This window comes from Mesoplodon densirostris, chromosome 6, assembly GCF_025265405.1.
Source record: "Mesoplodon densirostris isolate mMesDen1 chromosome 6, mMesDen1 primary haplotype, whole genome shotgun sequence".
Lineage (NCBI taxonomy): Eukaryota > Metazoa > Chordata > Mammalia > Artiodactyla > Ziphiidae > Mesoplodon > Mesoplodon densirostris.
Window position 1 is genome coordinate 46,539,652 of NC_082666.1, and position 21,100 is coordinate 46,560,751.

General features: G+C 40.3%; 2 protein-coding genes across 4 annotated transcripts in view; one reads left to right on the forward strand and one right to left on the reverse strand.

Moving 5' to 3' along the window:
- Window positions 1–2,368: 2,368 nt before the first annotated feature.
- Window positions 2,369–13,591, reverse strand: DNAJA1 (DnaJ heat shock protein family (Hsp40) member A1). The gene is made up of 9 exons (XM_060101846.1): window positions 13,467–13,591; window positions 12,226–12,367; window positions 11,896–12,073; window positions 9,609–9,713; window positions 8,354–8,581; window positions 5,337–5,451; window positions 3,901–4,016; window positions 3,498–3,598; window positions 2,369–2,754 (listed from the first exon to the last, which is right to left on the reverse strand). Exons 2-9 carry the CDS (start codon window positions 12,355–12,357, stop codon window positions 2,536–2,538), a joined length of 1,194 nt encoding a protein of 397 aa, XP_059957829.1. The 5' UTR covers window positions 12,358–12,367; window positions 13,467–13,591; the 3' UTR covers window positions 2,369–2,535.
- Window positions 13,592–13,756: 165 nt separating this feature from the next.
- APTX (aprataxin) overlaps window positions 13,757–21,100 on the forward strand; it is a 50,630-nt gene continuing 43,286 nt past the window's right edge. The window contains exon 1 of one of the 3 annotated variants that reach the window (XM_060101851.1): window positions 13,757–14,720. The gene's annotated coding sequence lies outside the window, so the exon portion shown is untranslated. The remainder of the gene's footprint in view (window positions 14,721–21,100) is intronic. The other 2 variants (XM_060101847.1, XM_060101850.1) reach the window with 2 other exon arrangements.

Genomic DNA, 21,100 nt, shown 5'->3' on the forward strand with positions numbered 1-21,100 from the left:
AAAAATGTGATGCTAATTTCACAAGGGAAAATCTGCCACCGTGTTCCACTAGGACCCTCATGGGACATAATCAGCTTCTAGTTTTATTCCCTCCAAGTATGAACAGACAGGGGAGGCATCACAAAGCATTAGTGCTGGGGCGATGGAACTACACACTTCCATGGATGCACTTGTATTTCTGTGATGACCTTGGCCAGAGTTCTAACAAGAATTTTTTTTTTTTTAATACAGAATACAAACTTGTCAGTTTCTGCCTCTCCAGGTTGTAACTATTTTCTTCTTCTATCAAGGATTTTTTTTTTTTTTTTTTACTGTGGTGAAACAAAAGTAAAGCTTACTCTCAACCATTTAAGTATACAATTCAGTAGCATTAATTGTATCAACTCTTGTGCAACCATCACTTTCAAAACTTTGATCACCCCAAACAAAAACAATTAAGCACACACTAACTTACCGTTCCTCTTCCTCCCAGCCCTTGGTAATCTGTGCCTCTACGAATTTGCCTAAATATTTCATATAAATGAAGTCCTTTTCTGTCATACATACAAATAACACATTTTGTTTATCCATCTGTTAAGACACATGGCTTGTTTCCTCTTCTGCTATTGTGAATAATGATATGATAAACATTGGCACACAATGTTTCTGAGTCAAGGAATGGAAGTACCGGGTCATACAGTGAATTCCACGTTTGGCTTTTTGAGGAGCTGCTTACAGAAACTGCACTGTTCTACATTTTCACCAACAAGGTACAGGGTTCTAGTTTCTCCATATTCTCACTTGTTTCCACCATTTGGGATTAGATTTTGGACTACTAGGTGTGCAGTTTTGTATCTCACTGTGATTTTCATTTTATTTCCCTCATGACTAATAATATTGAAAACCTCAGTAAGGATTTTTTTAATTTTTAAAATGCCTGAAAGTATTCTTCAATGTGTTACAATATAAGTTTATTGTAGAATTTAGACTCTCAATATAAATCCAGTGAAAACTAAAATGTGTTGAACCACTATGTTTAGTATTTTGGTTTGTTTTCCTTTCCTGGACACCTGCTTCACTATCCAAATGAAGGTAGCTGTCTGGCCACAAATTAAAAAAGAACCCAAGAATGATGTGGAGAGGCTATCAATTAAAACTGTCACTATGACAAGAAACCTGAAGGTTTGGGAAATGATGCACTTTACACCAAGTTTCAGTCTCTTCTTTCTAACTCAAGTGTTCTGAGGGGAACTTAAGCTGTGGGTTACTTCCAGGTTAGAAATGTTTTAAGCCTCCTGATTACAATGAGATACAGAATCTGAGCAGAATCAACAGTAAGCTCTCACATTCTCACTTCAGTGTTTGCAAAGATTTTAAAGCCCCCTTCTTTTGCTCATTACTCACCTCTCCACTTTCATTCCCCACCCTTGTTTAATATTAAACATTTAACTATGGTTAAATAGTATTTTTTGGTATTACTCACTTTAGTTAAATGAAAAATTATGTATCTTAGTGAAAAGCCAATACTTCAACCTGGGAAAAAAAAGCCTGTGGTGACACATTGGACATGCTTTTGAATCAGTATATTAAGGAGACATTCATACATTTCAAGAATTGCTTAAATTCTGATATCCAGATTTAAGCTTGTGAACATATGACTTTAAACATACAATTAAAGCTATTCATAATGTGCTATTCTACCAACATTAAATTACAGTTACTTTGGAGCATAAGTTAAATGGTTTAAAGTAAGTCTGTAACATACCTGCAAATCACCTTCCTAACTCATACATGCAAATTACTTCTCATCACTCTAACCTCTAAGTTACCCTGCTCCAGAAGTGACTACTCTAAGGCTTACTGTGGTCCAAAGAGAAGGAAGAAAAAAAAAAGTAACCAGGACCAATAGCTAGATATATTAAAAAAAGATGGCACAGCAGAAGGGAATGCAATTCTACAAGTGCAAGCCCTTAAGAAGCAGCATGTTATATGATAAACCCCTTCTTTAGAAAGGTATCATTTCTATCACTGATACCACAAGCTAAATTATACAGCATGCCATCTTCAGGTAACCGTTGAGGCAACAGAATAAATGCAGAGGCATCACAATGAATCCCACTTAATACCACTATACAGACCAACACTTCTCTACAAATTCTTTGTCTGACTGCCAGTTAAATACAGTTTTAACTTCATAGCTTAACAATTAAGGGTCATACACTGAAGCCAATACATATACCTGGCATTTCAGTCTAAGCTACTCCATGTACATAGCTGAAATCAATTACAAAGTATGGCCTAACAAATGCTAGGGGTAATTTTTTTAAGTAGTTTTTACAAGTATTAAACTTATCTTGCACACTGAAGTCATCATACATACAGGGCAAAGTCAGAGCTTTTATATTCGAGTTTATTCTTCATTTAACTTTTAAAACACTACTATAGTTGAATATTAAAACAAACAATAGCAAGAAGTGAGCATATTATGATTATAGTCCTTCACTCAACCACTACTGCAAATAAAATGCCAGCAGTGAGTGTTATTCACTGGCCCCATTAGGAGGTCTGACACTGAACACCACCTCGAGGATGATGTTCATCATCCTCATATGCTTCTCCATTGTAATGGCGCCGTCTTTCCTGATTTGGATCAAAGTCCACTAGTTCTACCTGGTCCATTTCATCAGTCTCTTCTACTTCCTTCCTCTCAGGTAGGAGTTTTTCCAGCAAAGAGAGTTTATCCGGGGAGAGAAAGCCATTCTCAGGAAAGTTTACCTATAATTAAGAAATTTCTACTTTAAGTTTAAATGACACTTCATCCTTAGCTCCTTAGACAAATACCATTGACCCATTTTCCCCAGGAAAAAAACATGAAACCACACAATCTTTTGGTAAATCTGCCAATCCCAGGTTAGAACACATGTTCTAAGAAGGCATATATCATCTACTATTTTGAATTAGAGTTCAAGGTAAGGCCTTAAAAAAAAAGATCCTAATAAAACTACACTGTAATGATCACTTCTATTCAGCAAATACATTTTAATAGGAGAACCCATCCTAAAACACATTCTCATTCCTTCTAATGGATAATTTAAACAAAGCTATTGTTACTCAAAGATAGTCCCACCCAAAGATGTTTTTAATAAATGTTAAATTTGTGGGTCTGAGGCCACTCAAGATTGAGGGAAATGGTTGGGTTACTTTAAGAACCAGAGCATTGCAGTATTTTGCCAAAAATCCACACCAGCTAACATGCTTCTGTTGAACTTTAAGATTCCAGTTATAGCCTTTCATTAGTAAATTACCCACTTGCCACCCCCCCATCTTTAAATAGACAATAATGATGCAAACAAACCAATACCAACTTGTTAACAAAAAATGTTCAACATAACAAGAGTAACATTAGATCTAGACAAGGGAGAATATAAACTTGGTTTCTGGCCATTCAGAAACTAACTGCTACTGAATTTTAATAAACTAATCATCCTCAAACATTCCTACAGTACTGTATAGCTTACCTTAAATTCAATGATTAGGCGACCCTTTTCATATGGTCTACGGTAAATTGGCATGCCTTCATTTAGCACACACTTGATATCTCCATGCTTGACAATCTGACCTAAAAACATTGAAGCCAAATTCCTTAAGTACAGTCACACTTTTACGAGGCAGGGAAAATAAAGAACAGAGCAATGTCCTAGCTCATTGATAGGGGTAAATTTATATGAAACGATGCTGATACCTTTCATTTATAGGTTTTCTAAGGGCTTACAAGAGAGCCAACAATGCACGATTTCAGCTCAGCTCAAGGACAGACATGTACCGAGCAACTTAAATGCCACTTTCCTCCGTGGCTATACTAGCTATGAGCAGACAATGAAAACACTAGAATAGAAACAGACGCTCATCTAGTTACTGTACCTGGATGAGAAGTGATGACTATGGTTCGGTTGTCAAGAGTAGATATTGGCTTTTGGAAGCCACACAATGCCTCAACCAGCTGTATGTCCATACACATGAAAAGGTCTTCTCCTCGTCTGTACAACGTAAATACGGCATATACTTAGACCTTCAAACCAGCAATGATTACAACTACCAAAATAGGCAATTCTGTTCTCTTATGAACAAATGGTATCTTTCAAAAGATGCCCTTTCTTCCCCATTCTTTTTTGTTTGTTTCTTTTTGACAGGTATGAAGTGGATTTAGAGAGAAACATACTCCACAGAGTGTGGGCCATCTCAGAAGGTGAGGAAGGCCTCTTCCGCATTCTTAAGAGCTGAGAACTGGGTACAGCAAACATATGGAAACTGCCAGCAGTTTCCTGGACAAGGCTTCAGAATCCCTCCACACACTCTAGGCAGTGGAACAAACCTCAGGCTGGGTCCTGGATAAGTTAGGGTCTATGAAATTAAATAAAAGGTATATGGCCAATTTCAAGGGGTAGTAATTTACTGATGTACATGAATTAAGTAATATAGTGCCTGCACAGTATGAACACTATTTTTTATATTTAATAACAACCCACTTCTTCCTCCTCATGCTTATTTTCTTTTCCAATTCATATTAATGAAATCTTTTCATCAGGCAGAATACTCTCCAGAAATACTCCTGTTGAGGATTCACCTCAAATGATAGCATCAAAATTCTGAGCTCGATAGCACTTCCCATTATTCTTGAGACACTATTAATCTAAAACCTGTTCCTTCAGATGTCATTCCCAACAGACTTACTGGAACCCTACTCCAGTCTAATGTTTTAAAATTAGCCATTGATACATTATTTAACACTGTTGACTTTCTTGTGCATCACTATAAATTTATCATAAACACAAAATTATTTCATAACAATAGACATGAATATATTACAGCTTCTTACACAGATGATTTTGGACATTTATTTAAAATTAAAAGCAACCCAATTTACCATGAACTCAGGATTGAAGAAACTGGTGAAAGCTTTAGGCTACTTATTTCAAAACTAACTGCTTATAAAAAAAAATTGGGGGCCAAGTTTTATCTAGGGATGTTTCCCCTACTGTATTTATACTTATACAACACATCTCCTAACTGAAGTATATCCTTCAAAATCCAAATTAGGCGACAATTTACCTAAATTTAGACCAAAAAAAAAAAAAAAAAAAAGATTTTTGTCTTTAGCTTCTTCTATGATTGAAACATTAATGATTAACAATCATTTATAAAAGACACATATAGTCTAACTTTTCTGCTATACTTTTCTAGGTTATTTCTAGGAAATGTATTCCAAAAGTAATGAAAAAGCTCATTTATATTTGAGGAAAAAAAAACAAACCCAAATATGCAAGATGTCGGTTTGAGTATTTGATAAAAGTTTTTACCGAGTAAAAACAGCATGGTCCTTCTGATCTAAAACGATGATAATATCTCCTGGCTCCAGTCCTGGTTCTTGGTCTCCTTCACCATGGAATGTTATCTTCTGGCCATCTTTCATGCCTAAAAACAAAAGGCTAATTTTACACTCTTAACATCTAAGTAAGGTCAGAATCTCTACTGAAACACAAATGCACGTTTGTGCATGAAAAAAATGTTCAAGTCTTTGCGGATGCTGAAGTTTTACAGAATTTACCAAAAATGCCCACACGCTTAATAGATCAGTCCAATTTCTTACTGAAGAAAGCTATCATAGTGGAGAACACAAATTCTAGAGGCAAACAAGTCAGGCTTCGAATCTCAGAGCTGCTATTTACTACTAGGCCAGATTACCCTGGGGAGGCAAATTGCATAACCTTCCTAAGTATCAACTTTCCCACAGAGACCTATGTCCTCCACCAGGGCTCTTGTGAGGACTAAAGAAAAAGGTCTATGCTGGCACCAAATCAGTGACTGCCAAACATTATAACCATAAATGTTTTTAACTATTTCATCACTTTAAAAAAACTTACGTCAAATCATTTCTATTAAATCTAACAGAAGCATAAGTCAGACATTCTTCCTTCTATTGTATTAGTAATATAAAATCTAAGAATTAAAAAAATATGTAATATTTATAGTGAATGATTTTAGTCCTCTTTTTTTTTTTTTTAAAAAGAGGATAATTACGGTTGGGTACTTTCAGACCACGTGGTTATTAGTGTCAAAAATAAAGAAGTTTTTCCAATAGGCAAACGCTTAAAAAATTAATTTTATTTTTGGCTGCTTTGGGTCTTTGTTGCTGCGCGGGCTTTCTCTAGCTGTGGTAAGCAGGGGCCACTCTTTGTTGCGGTGTGCAGGCTTCTCTTGTTGCGGAGCACGGGCTCTAGGTGCGTGGGCTTCAGTAGTTGCAGCATGCAGGCTCAGTAGTTGTGGCTCGTGGGCTCTAGAGTGCAGGCTCAGCAGTTGTGGTACATGGGCCTAGTTACTCCGCGGCATGTGGGATCTTCCCGGACCAGGGCTTGAATCCGTGTCCCCTGCACTGGCAGGCGGATTCTTTTTTTTTTTTTTTTTTTTTTCTTTTTGCGGTATGCGGGCCTCTCACTGTTGTGGCCTCTCCCGTTGCGGAGCACAGGCTCCGGACGCGCAGGCCCAGCGGCCATGGCTCACGGGCCCAGCCGCTCCGCGGCATATGGGATCCTCCCAGACCGGGGCACGAACCCGTATCCCCTGCATCGGCAGGCGGACTCTCAACCACTGCGCCACCAGGGAGGCCCCGGCAGGCGGATTCTTAACCATTGCGCCACCAGGGAAGTCCATCCAACAGGCAGACGCTTCTTAAAGGCCAACACATTTACTGAGATTTCTTCCCTCTGGCCCATGCACCTTAGTTCAGTAAGGGATTACTTAAGCCAACTAACACCTCTCTAAACAGAACTCATGTGTTTGCAGATGATTTCTCTACAGCAGTAGTGCCAGATTTCCTGAACCAATGATCACTGAGGTCACCCAACAAGAGCAACTTTGTTTCACTTTGTATTGTGGAAAGTATTAAACTTACATAAAGTAGCCAACAGTACAAGAAGTCCCTATATATCCATCAATATAGATCCAGTAATTACCAGCTCATGACTACTATTTTCATGTTATTACACACCTCCATCCACATTCCCTGCATATATTTCAATTAAAATCCAGACATACCAATTAACCCAAATACTTCAACATATACCTCTAAAAAGAGAAGGACTTAAACCAAAATATCAAAATATCACTGACAAAAGTAAACATTTTTTAAAAATTTATTTATTTTATTTATTTTTGGCTGCATTGGGTCTTCATTACTGTGCGCAGGTTTTCTCTAGTTGTGGCGCACGGGCCTCTCATTGTTGTGGCTTCTCTTGTTGCGGAGCACGGGCTCAAGGCAATTGGGCTTCAGTAGTCGTGGCTCGAAGGCTGTAGAGCGCAGTCTCAGTAGTTGTGGCGCACGGGCTTAGCTGCTCCGCGGCATGTGGGATCTTCCAGGACCAGGGCTCAAACCTGTGCCCCCTGCATTGGCAGGCTGATTCTTAACCACTGTGCCACCAGGGAAGCCCAACAATCTGTCTTTAATCATTCACAAGGCAAAGTAACTGTCTCACTACACTAGTGAAGCAATTAAACTCAGCTAAGTTTTGCTGGTTGTTCCATTAATGTTAAGAGTATGGGCAGGGACTTCCCTGGAGGTCCAGTGGTTAATGCACCACGCTTCCATTGCATGGGGCACAGGTTCAATCCCTGGTTGGGGAACTAAGATCCCATAGGCTGCAGTGTAGCCAAAAAAACGGGCAAGTGCAGCATTCATAAATGGCTTCACTTACTACTAATGCCCTCCTGAGTACATACTGTTGGTAGCAAGGGGGAAATCTTACCAGAGAGAAATTCAAACCCTACTAAACAGGGACCAATTAAGGGGAAAAAATGGAGGGAGGGGAGGTACCATGATTCACATGGGTGAATACTATTTCAGGAGCTTAAGTTAATGTAGGTGTATATTTTCTAATAATAGTTTCATTTTAAAAGAGCAAAGTCTGAAAGAGCCAGCCATACTGATTATTTCAGAGTAAGAAGCACCATTTATTCTGGGGCTATACACATTTCTAAAATTTCTACAATGAGTTTGTACTGCTGTAATACATTTTAAAGCATTTTTAAATAAACTGTCAAAATTAAGGAATTGGCAAAATAAAGTAAATCCTAATAATATTTAAAGAAAATTTTAAGTTATAAGCCGAGACAGAAACTGAAGTATGTTTACATAATCTGTAAAAACCATTAGAAAGTAACATTCATAGTCTAATAGTCTAAGTTCTTACAAATAAGTTAATAAATCAAAATATACCTATTCCTCACTCCAACAGTAGTTTTAAACCACTATAAAATGTAACGTTAATATAATTTGCAACAGCACTCAAGAATTGAAAATAGAAAGTGGCTCAGAACTCACCTTTGTCAATATGAACTTCTAGAATTTTCTTCTCTCGAACTATCTTCCTTCCATTGCAGCTTTTACATCTATCTTTAGGACTGATCCGCTCCCCATGGCCCTGGCACTCCATGCAGACAGACTGAATTTGCTGAACCATTCCAGGTCCTATCTGATGAATTCTTATTTGCATTCCAGTACCTCGGCAATTGGGACAGCACTCTACTGCTCCTTTCTTACCACCTCGGCCTAAATAGTTCAAAAAGAAATTATGTTTGAATTTAGTACTGGACATGGTGACGAATGTTTTAATGAGACAGTTCCTAAACACTCCACTTCATTAATATTTTCAAGGTCTGATGGAATGCCGCTATAAGAATCTACAATTCAGCCTTTTTATCTGATAAAATATCGCCACAATCAGCTTCAGTTATCTATAAACATCTTGACTGCTATTTTCCCAAGGAGCCATTTCAGAATTCTAGATTTTAAACATGTGCTCCCAAAGCACAGTTCATTCATTCATTCACTCATTCATTCATGGCTGCGTTGGGTCTTCGTCACGGGGCGCGGGCTCCTCATTGTGGTGGCTTCTCTTGTTGCGGAGCACAGGCTCTAGGCGCGCGGGCTTCAGTAGTTGCGGCTCATGGGCTCAGCAGTTGTGGCTCTTGGGCTCTAGAGCGCAGGCTCAGTAGTTGTGGTACACGGGCTTAGCTGCTCCATGGCACGTGGGATCTTCCCGGACCAGGGCTCGAACCCGTGTCCCCTGGATTGGCAGGCGGATTCTTAACCACTGTGCCACCAGGGAAGCCCCCAAAGCACAATTCTTAAAAGGCTACTTTAACTGTGAGATGAGAACATTTTAGAGTTCATTCTCTTTAGAAAATACCATATTTCCAACAAATAACTTGTATTTATTAAAAAAACACCTTAGAGGTTCATAGCCAATAATCTAACAGCTGATACCCCAAAAGAGGATACTGTCAAATCATATTACAGATTATGAAGCCATTGGAATGCCTCTGAAGTTCTAGAGAGGATAGGAAAGACTCATCTCTGAACAGTGTTGAGAAAAACAGACACCAAATTAGATCAGTCCCACTTGCATTCAAAATACACATATAAAAGTGCTGATAATTTGCTAATATTTCTCTAGGAAGTGGATTCAGGTGGTTTTCGTACTGGCACTCTTCAGAATTAGTGCAATATGTCAGTTTTATATATCCAGAATGGCTTCAGTTCCATTTTCAATTATATTACGAATGTTAAGACATACCTTCACATTTGTCACAAATCACATTCTTTTGCAGAGCTAGTTTTCTTGTTGCACCATTATATAAATCTTCTAAGGTTACTGTGAGTTGATGCACAACATTTTTACCTAGAACAAAACATTGCACATTAAAAATCTAAGATGCTGAATCTTGTGTTCTGTACTATAAAAACGGTAAAGGGTAATGAAGATGAGCCCTACAAGGGTACACACATAATCCTCTAACTGTGGTGTAATTTCAAATAAGAAACATCCAATGAGATTAAGCAATTTGTATAAGGACGTAGTTACAGCCATCCTACATTTTACGGCAATCAAAAATGTTAACTGCAAAAATCACTTGAGAAAACTCACGTTATTTAAACAGACACATTTCACAGTAAATTAACCCAAACTGCTTTTCTGTCCTAATATATTCTTTGAATTGTTCACTTATTATATTGAGTAACATGACCAATTACATCATCCAAAAATTCTTCAGCACACTAAATTCCAAAAACTAATCAAGTTTGCCCAGGGAAGCTGACATATTTATTCAGCACTGTTTAAAGGCTAGATTTCTCGGGCTTCCCTGGTGGCACAGTGGTTTAAGAATCCGTCCACTAATGCAGGGGACACAGGTTCGAGCCCTGGCCCAGGAAGATCCCACATGCCGTGGAGCGACTAAGCCCGTGGGCCACAACTACTGAGCCCGCACACCACAAGAGAAGCCACCACAATGAGAAGGCCGCACACCAGAACGATGAGTAGCCCCTGCTCACTGCAACTAGAGAAAGCCCACGCGCACAGCAACAAATCCAACACAGCCTCCCCCCAAAAAAGGCTAGATTTCTCATCCTTTACCATAGTGCTGTCCAATAGAACTTTCTGCAGTGATGGAGATGTTTGGTATCTTGTGCTAGCTAACACAAGAGCCAGCAGTCACACATGGCTATCGAGCATATAATTACGGCTACTGCAGACTAAGTAACTAAATTTTTATTTTTCTTTGCAGTGATCTAAATTTGATGTGGCCAGTGGCTACAAAAGAGCGACATATCTCATCTAGGAATGGGAAGTAGAAGGTGGAGATCATCTAAGAACAGAGGTTACAGAAATGTAGTCACCTGCCCATACGTAGTAAGTTCCTAGCTAGTGATTCTCCCAGAAGGACTTTATTTACCATGAAATACTGCCTTATGCTTAAGTGAAAGCTCTTGAACTTCCTATCTGCAGAACATGTCTAATGAACATTTTTAGTTACCAATCGAGAGTGAAGTGCCATCAACTATAACCTGTTCCTAGATCCACTTTTCTGTTCTGCATCACAAATACCGTTCCATGTAATTGGTTCTGGCAGGCTGAAAACTGCCCTTCTTACTTTAGCCTTATAGAGTTTACAGTATAGGGAAGAAATAAAGCTTCTTAAGTTTAAGCAAATATTTTCCAATATCACACTAAAAAAATGACCCTGCATTGATCTAAGCCACACAGTAGAGTTTGCCAAACAACTGACCTTGACTGAAAATTGTTTTAAGGTAAATTTCTTAAAAATAAATAAAATACACCCCTCTCCTTTTAAGAAAATCTGAATAAATGATTTCCAGTCCTTCTGAATCCAAAAAAGCTCAGAGAAAATTTAGTGGTTTGCTCATTCCTTCTAGAATGGGCTCTACCCATTAGTCCTTGTTTGTATGAATTACACTGGGAACAAAGTAAGATTAACTCTGACCAGAACACTGTACTTCTACAAGCAGTATTTCCACAGCCCAGAAACCACATTTCTATGAAATGTTAATGGCACATATTTTGATATAATAAAACTGAAGCAAGCTTAAACAGATAGCATGCTATTTGGAAGCAATGAACCTGTGTTCCAATCAAGACTCTGATGCATAGCTATATATAACCTTGACAAAAATTTACCATTCTGAACTGTAATTCACTTTCGACTGTGTAAGGCCACTGTACCTCCCATTGAGGCTGAGGGGTGGGGGTGTGAGGATTGAGAATAAAATAAAATCTGTGAAAAGGGTTTTGAAAATTATGCTCCTATACTTCATTCCTTTAATGCCTGATAACATCACAGAAATCCTATGTATCCCAAGAGCTTTAGAAGCACTCACTTGTTAGCACTCGGTTGGCTTAGCTATTTTTAGTCTCATCAAATCTCATTCTTAAAAACTCTTAGCATAAATCAATTTACAACATTATGCTAACAAGTAAACAAGCATTTAGTAGGTGAATTCTTAAGAATTTACTTTGACCAACGGCTAATTTTAATTTGCCACATGTGAACTGTCATTCTTACCTCTCCTTTCTCTCTGCATCCTGCCTCCTCCTCCAAAAAACATGTCGAAGATGTCCATGGGGGAGCCAAAACCGCCACCTGCTCCACCTTCTTTAATTGCCTGCTCTCCTCCTTTGTCATATAATTCCCTTTTCTTTGCATCAGAGAGCACTTCGTAAGCTTGAGAAATCTGTTTAAACTGTTTCAGAAAAGGGGGGATAAATTTCACTCAAAAAACTCAACTGTTACAAAGCACAGCCACTACACTAGACATACCCAATTTCATGTTGTAATGGAAATACCGTACACCTGGCAAGAACTATTCAGCTAAGTTATGAGTGTACTACTTGCCTTCTCTCCTTCATTTGGATTCTTATCAGGGTGGTACTTCAAGGCCAGTTTCCTGTAAGCCTTTTTCAATTCTTCTTGGGTGGCATTGGGTTTGACCCCCAAAACATCATAATAAGTGGTTTCTTTCACCATTTCCTACAGCCTAAAATAAGAAAGTTCAATTTTAGCCAACTTTCAACTGGTAGTTTTAATTAATAAAATTTAGGCATAGAAATCTGTTCTCTGAGAAACCTGATTGTAAGAACACCACCTTCCCTAAATTTCACAGAGAAGGTAACAATTCCTTTGGTAATTCAGCCATAAATTCTAAGACTATAAGTTAATAATTATCAGGGGATAATTCAAAAGCCTCCTATAGCAGCTGGTTCCCACTCTCCCACCTGAAAGCTCCCATAATAACGCGACTATTGTCTGGATTTTTCCTGTTTCCCTTCCCAACCAGCGACAGAGGGCAGTAAAGAAGAGGAGCACTAAGAGGTTCAATCCACTGTCATTATTCTTGGTAAATCTGATAAATCATACACTTCCTAGAAAAGACATCTGGGCACAACGCGGGGAGGCAGTGTTTTATGAAACTAAGAACACCAGCTCCAGAAAGCAAGCTCCCCTCCCCTCAATCCTGAGGCTGTTTCTCAGTCACAGGACGTACAGCTCCTCTGCTTCGACCGCCGAACCTCCTTCGCCCCCACAAGCCAGCGTAGTTTACACGTTGTTAGGTTTTCCCCTGCACTCAATGCCGACCGTTAGGGGTTCCATCCTTTCCCCTCCCACCCAGGATGAAAGGGGTGGGAGGCGGCCAGCACTCAACAAAGCGAAGGAGGAGACCCGAGAAGCGAACGCCGCAGCCTCCGCCCGGCTCCTCCCGCAGCCCCTCGCCCCCTAGCTCCTTCTGCGCGTGCGCACAGGGTCGCCCCCCCACCCCCACACCCCAGCCCGCCCGCCCGCCAGCGAGCGCGGGCGGAGGGAAAGACGGAGGCGGAAGGTCCTTGGAGACCCCTGGCTAGATAGATAGGGCGTGGAGAAAGCTCCAGGAAGGGTCTCGGGCCCACTCGCTGCACGCCGGCGAGGGGTGCCGGCGTACCCCCACCAGCCCTCCAGAAGGAGAATCGTGGGTACAGGAATCGACAACCCTCCCGCCCACGAGGAGCCAACCGCCTCCCGACCGCGGCTCCATCCGGCTTCCCGGCGCAGCCAACGGCGCCAGCCTTGGGACGAGGTGAAGCCCGAAGGCTGAAGCTCACCGGTGAGAGGGCCGATGCCGGTGTGGGGGAGCGGAAAGGAGCGCGTTGCCGTGCGCAACTCGGGCAGCCGCCGCTCCTCCGCCTTTTCCCCGAGCGTTCTGGAAAGTTCCGCCTGGAGCGCCGCAGCCGTTGTCTTTTATAGCCGAGCGCAGGCGCGTCACCCGCCGGAAGTCCCGCCCTTCCCGCCGCTGCCACCGCCCCGCGGTTGCCTGGGCAACGGCGCGGGGGCGTTCGGGCTGGGAGGGGCTGTGCGCAAGCCTGGGTCTCTGGCGTTTGTGGAACTTTCTGGAGCCCTTTCATCCAGCTAGTGAGTGAGAGAGTGCAGAAGTCTCGAGCGGGAACGGGGATTACCTAAGAGCGCTGCAATTTTGGGTCAGCAAGGGATTCCAAAATCTGTGGGGCCGCCGCCGCTTGCGGGAGCGCGGAAGACTCGGGAACTGGGCCCCGGACAGGGGCTGTGCGCTGAACGGGAACCTCTCAGAACAAAGCCTTTTGCCGCACCTCTTCCCCGCTGGCGCCTCGTTCACCTCTTTCGGCGTCTCTAACCGGCTTAGTTTTTTAGCCTTGAGATTCTGGGAAGCCGCCGAGCACGAAATGCTGAGCAAGACGGGCCTGGGCCCCAGAGCAATCACCCACGCAGTCCAAGGCCTCGTAATTCACCAAACTGCGAAGTTGGAAGAGCTCTTAGTTCAAGTCCGGACCCGTATATACACGTTATTTGCTTTGGGCCTTGCCATACGTCGGGCTCAGGCGGCCCTCAATGGGGAAGCGTTTGCATTACCTTGGTGCAAACCGTGGGCCTTGTAGTCTCTCTGTCCAGGCGTTCACCGGGTTTGGCTAGCGGGGGACACAGTAACACCAGGAGTGGCTAACTGGCAAATAGTTTTAATTATTTGACCTAACGTTTAAGTCCTACTAGTCTATGAATCTGGATCTAGAGTCTGCAGAATGAGTCCTTCAGGCTTTCAAATGTTGAGTTCGGGACATAATGGAAGATGGGGTCTGTCTTCCTTATTCAATAACAAAACAAACACAGGAGGACTTAGCACCAAGGAAGATGGAGATGCAACGCTGGAAAATCCTGGTTCACTCAGACTTTAGTAGGGAGACAGGCAAGTCAGAGAACTGTAGGGGAATACTGTTAATCTGATGGAACAGGGAAAGCTTCTCTGGGAAAGTGGCAGTTGAGCCGAGTTGTGAAGAAAGAAGAGTATTCCCAGCAAGGACAAAGTGCAAGGGAAGGCTATGATTAAGGTGTGAAAGAATATGATGTTTTTAGGAAATTGCAGGTACTTGAATATAGCCAGAGCTGAGAGCTGGAGTGACGGAGGGTGAGGCTTCAGAGCTAGTTGGCAAACACCTGTTGGTGTATGTTACTAAACTAAGAATTTTGAACTTTACCCTGGAGGCATCCCATACTTATCAGTTCAGCCTTATCTCTTTAAATTGTAGCTTTGTGCATTTTCCCAAATGCACTTTTTCACCTGTTTGTGCTTGTGGTACGGCTGAGAAACACCTAACGTTTCTTTTTGTTTTTTAAAAAATTTTATTTATGTATTTTTGCTGCGTCGGGTCTTCGTTGCTGCACGCAGGCGTTCTTTAGTTGTGGCGAGCAGGGGCTGCTCACTGCGGTGGTTTGTTGCGGAGGCCGGGCTCTAGGCGTGCAGGCTTCAGTAGTTGTGGCTCGTGGGCTCTAGACCGCAGGCTCAGTAGTTGTGGTGCACGGGCTTAGTTGATCCGTGGCATGTGAGGTCTTCCCGGACTCGGGGCTCAAAACTGTGTCTCCTGAGTTGGCAGTTGAATTCTTAACCACTGTGCCACTAGGGAAGTCCACACCTAATGTTTCTAATCTTAGATGTTACCTTCTCAATTATCACCTCAGGTATAAAGGGTTTGGTTTTGTTTTCTTAATTTTCAGTCACTAAAACTCCAATGCTGCCAGGCAGCGAGCTAGGGCTTGTTAATATAAAAATCACGTAAGTCGTTTTCCCTGCCCTCAAGGATAAACGTTGACAAAAGAAGAGTATTGGGGTGCCAAGTAGTGGGAAACTTGCACCATCCAGATGAGTATCCCAGGCGGAGAGACCAACAGTTGTGAAAACATGAACAATTAAAAGAGAACAGTAAACAAACAGCTAATAAATATCGTCCATGTGTTACGTAGGCTTTGAAGTCCTCAAGTCCCTACTTTAGTGTAACGTGAGCTGTGCGTTTGTGAGTCTAACATTGGTTAAGCATATGAAATAAGCATCAGTATGGTGTATATCAAATCACTTCAACGGAGAGTTTCCACAATAAATATTACCATGGCTAGTGTTTCTCAAGTATTACCATGTTTAGTGTTTCTTTTTGCCTGAGGAACCCAACTGAAATTCCCACACGTTTTAGAAAGATGAAAGTATTATACAAACATGAAGATACCGTCTTGAGACTGAAACATTAAGACTATGAAATATGATATTGAAAATACTTTTAAAATCTGCAAGCTCTTTAAGCTTAATTCCTTTTTTCCAGTTATATATATATTTCAGATTATTTTCGAGTATAGATTATTACAAGTTAATTCTTTATTAAGAATAAAGGGCATAAAATTTGATTAAAAAAGAAAACTATGTATTCATTTGCTTGTATGTGTGTAGAATATTTCAGAAAGATACCCCCAAACTAGTAATATGGTTGCCTGTGGAGAGAGCTAGCTGCTAGGGGGAGGCACATGGGAGGAGGAAGTTTCACAATATACCTGTTTGTAATTTTGGAATATTTAATCCATTTGAATGCAATACTTATTTAAAAAATTAAACTTAAAAACGTATAAAATTCCCTCCTCCCAATTCAAGCTTTGAACTAGTAACTCATCACTCCAGAAGCAAGTTAGGTGATTTTTAGTTGTCTTAAAAAACATCATTACGTATGTTCTGTTTGACGGTTTTTCCTTCATAGAAGCGTATGTAAGTAGTGCTGAAAATATGTGCTGCTAAATATCCTGGTTTTTCAGTAATAGAAGTTAACACTTTTAAGAAGCATTACTTACATAAAATACAAAAAGATTAGCAGTAATTTAGAATGTGATCTTTTTTGGTGCAGAAATAAGATCATATTATATACACGCTGTTTGCAGTTTGCCCTTTTGGCTTAATTTATTGTCATCTTACCATGTTAGGATAAATAGTCTAGCTTGTTATTTTTAACGAGTTTATAGTGTATAGCATGCAGGCACTATATTTAACCATTCCCCTATTGAGCATTTTGGTAGTTTCCACTGTTTCATGGACAATGTTGCTGAGATATTCTCAAATAACAGCTTTGGGCACTCATGAAAGTATTTCTGTAAGACAGACATCTGGAACTGAAATTGCTGTGTCAATGTGAATGCAAATTTAAAATTGAGTAAATAACTTTGCATATCAGTTTGTACCCCTGTCAGCAGTGTATGAGTGGACCTTGCCAATGTGAGTTCTGTCTTTTTTTTTTTTTTTTGTCTTGTCTAACCTTAAAGGTTAAAAAGTGGTATCTATTGTTTTAATTTGACTTTCTTGAATTGTGTGGTTAGCATCTTTTAAATGTTTACTGACTCTTCTTCTGTCACCCTGTCTGTTCCTCTCATTTGACCATTTTTCTGTGGTGTCCCTACACTGTTTTAATGATATATAATAGCACCTTTATGTGTGATAGATAGTAGGTGTTAATGTGTCGTGTGTTGCAGTTATTTTCTCTAGTGTTTTGTAGCTTTTGACTGTATCTATATGTGTATATATGTGGACCATATAAAGTTTAAAATTTTTATGTAAATAAGTTTCAACTTTTTCTTTTGACTTCTTATTTCTTTTCTTCTCCTCTCTTCTTTTCCCCTCCTACTTCTCCTTCATTTGCTATGTTTAAAAGACTTCACCAATCCAACATTATATATTCTCCCAGGTGTTCTTCTAGCACTTTCATCGTTTCATTTTTCATATTTAAATCTTTATTCCACCTAGAAGTTCTTTTGGTGAAAGGACTGAGGGTTATTTGTAATTAACTGAGCTATATCTTTCTGCAGATGGTGAGCTAGTTTGTCTAAATATTTTAATACTCTTTCTCCTAACTCATGTGAGATGCCACTTTTATTGTGTACTAAATTTACTTAAATTTAGTGTCTGGTAGGCCTCTTTCTCCTCATTGCTCCTTCTTTTTACAATTTTCCTGGCATTTTCTAGTATTTTTCTTCTTCCCGATGAGCTTAAGAATGTTTCTGGCAGATTACCCAAGATCCCAACGTGATTTTGATTGTCATTACAGTGCTTTTATATATCAGTCAGTTTGGGAAGAACTAGCATGTTTATAATGTTGAATCTTCCTCTGTAAACAAGTTATATTGTGCGTATAACTATATATTCATTTTCTTTATTGTGTTTTATGCTTTTTTTTTAAGTTGAAGTGTAGTTGATTTACAATGCTGTGACAATTGCTGCTGTACAGCAAAGTGCCTCAGTTATATACATAGAGACATTCTTTTTATAATTTTCTTTTCTATTACGGTTTATTGCAGGAGATTGGATATAGTCCCCTGTGCTATACAGCAGAACCTTGTTGTTTATCCGTTCTACACGTAATATTTTGCATTTACCAACCCAAATTCGCCATCCATCACTCTCCCTCCCCCGTCTTGGCAACCACAAGTCTGATCTCTATGTCTGTGAGTCTGTTTTTGTTTTGTAGATAAGTTTGTGTCATATTTTAGATTCCACATATAAGTGATATCATATGCTATTTGTCTTTCTCTTTCTGACTTACTTCACTTAGTATGATAATCTCTAGTTGTGTCCATGTTGCTGCAAATGGCATTATTTTGTTCTTTTAAGGCTGATTAGTATTCCGTTGTATATTCTGTACCACGTCTTCTTTATTCATTCATGTGTTGATGGACATTTAGGTTGTTTCCATGTTTTGGCTATTGTGAATAGTGCTGCTATGAACATAGGGGTGCATGTATCTTTTTAAATTATAGTTTTGTCTGGGTATATGCCCAGGAATGGGATTGCTGGATCATATGGTAATTCTATTTTGAGTTTTCTAAGGAACCTCCATAATGTTTTCCATAGTGGCTGCACCAACTTACATTCCCACCAGCAGTGTAAGAGTGTTCCCTTTTCTCCTCACCCTCTCCAGCATTTGTTATTTGTAGACTTTTTAATGATGGCCATTCTGACCGATGTTGAGCATCTTTTCATGTGCCTACGAGGCATCTGTATGTCTTCTTTGGAGAAATGTCTATTAAGGTCTTCTGCCCATTTTTCAATTGGGTTGTTTGTTTTTTTGCTGTTGAGTTGTATGAGCTGTTTGTATATTTTGGAGACTAAGCCCTTGTCTGTCTCATCATTTACAAATAGTTTCTCCCATTCTGTAGGTCGTCTTTTTTTTTTAAATTTTTTTATGGCTTCCTTTGCTGTGCAAAAGCTAGTAAGTTTGATTAGGTCCCATTTGTTTATTTTTGTTTTTATTTCTATTGCCTTGGGAGACTGACCTAAGAAAACGTTTGTAAGATTTATGTCAGAGGGTGTTTTACCTATGCTCTCTTCTAGGAGTTTTATGGTGTCATGTCTTATGTTTAAGTCTTTAAGCCATTTTGAATTTATTTTTGTGCATGGTGTGAGGGTGTGTTCTAACTTCATTGGTTTGCATGCAGCTGTCCAACTTTCCCAGCACCACTTGCTGAAGAGACTTTTCCCCACTTTATATTCTTGCCTCCTTTGTTGAAGATTAATTGACTGTAGGTGTGTGGATTTATTTCTGGGCTCCCTATTCTGTTCCATTGATCCATATCTGTGTTTTTGTACCAATACCAAACTGTTTTGATTACTGTATGCTTTTTGTTTTAAACCAGGTCCTGATCATTTCTTCTTAAAGATGTTATTAGACATTGTCTTTTTGTTTCTATCACGAATGGTCTCTTTTCTTACCATTATATTTTATTTCAGTGGTGTGCTTTGTAACTCTTGCCAGATCACAAGTATCCATGGAGATAGCTGGAGATGACTGGAGGCATGGTAGGAGCCAATTTCTTAAGGGCTTGAGAATTATGCTAGAAGCTTGAATTTTATCTTGAAAGCTCTTGAGAGATCCTGGAAGATTTTAGGGATGGGGTGATATAACCTCTAACAGCTGACTTTTTTGGGGGGAGTGCCTGTCAGGCACTCTCTATAAATGTTGTCATATTTTAATCATATCAACCTTGTTTTACAGATGATTTGATCATATTTACATTTTAGAACAACCATTTGGATGCTAATGTGGAGGATGGATTCATAGGAAGCTTTTATGATGAGAGATTAGATTAGAATTGGTAAGGCCAGGACTTCCCTGGTGGTCCAGTGGTTAGGGTTCCATGCTTCCATTGCAGGGGGCACAGGTTTGACCCCTGGTTGGGGAACTAGGATCCTGCAAGACGCACAGTGTGGCCAAAAACACAAAAACAAAAACAGAAACAAAAAAACCCAAAACAAAACAAAAAAAGAATTCGTAAGGCCTACACGGTAGAAATGGAGAGGGAGGGAAATATAAGTATAGAGGTAGCATCTGCAGGTCGCTTTGACTGGATGCAGAGTTGATGGAGAAGGAGTCATGGCTGACTTCCAGCTTTATGGCCTGAGCAAGAGGTTGGAGATGCCCTTCCTGAGATGGGGAGACTTGAAAGAGGAGGAAGAGGAAGCTGTGGTGGGGGCAGAGTTGGAGGGGAAGAAAGATGAGTTGAGTTTTGGATGTGTAGAATTACTGCTATACTTTTTTTCTTTAAAAAGGAAAGAAAAATTTTATTAGAAAGTACAAAATGGAAAGTAAATTCTAGCTAAAATTCTAGTTTAAATACTTGTATGAATTAATTTAAATTTCTTGCAACATTTAGTTTTTAATTGACTGTGGGGCCTAGTGGGGCTGGAATTTTTTTGAGTCTCACCAATTTGTTCTGGTTCTCCTCTTATCTCTGTGACTACACATTGTCTCAGTCTTCTTTATGAACTGTTCTCCCTTTCAACCCCCAACCCCCAGTTGTTATTTTTTATTTTATTTTTAAAAATTTATTTATTTTATTTATTTATTTTTGGCTGCATTGGGTCTTCGTTGCGGTGCGTGGTCTTCCCATTGTGGTGGCTTCTTTTCTTGCGGAGCATGAGCTCTAGGCGCCCCTGGGCTTCAGTAGTTGTGGCTTGTAGGCTCAGTAGTTGTGGCTCGTGGGCTCTGGAGCACAGGGTCAGTAGTTGTGGTGCACAGGCTTAGTTGCTACGCGGCATGTGGGATTTTCCTGGACCAGGGCTTGAACCTGTGTCCCTTGCATTGGCAGGTGGATTCTTAACCACTGTGCCACCAGGGAAGCCCTGTTACTTTTTATTTTATTTTATTTTTTTAATTAATTAATTTTTTTTTTGCGGTACGCGGGCCTCTCACTGTTGTGGCCTCTCCTGTTGCAGAGCACAGGCTCTGGACGCACAGGCTCAGCAGCCATGGCTCACGGGCCCAGTCGCTCCGCTGCATGTGGGATCTTCCCGGACCGGGGCACGAACCTGTGTGCCTTGCATCGGCAGGTAGACTCTCAGCCACTGCACCACTAGGGAAGCCCGCCTGTTATGTTTTAAATAAACTTTTAATTTTAGAATAGTTTTACA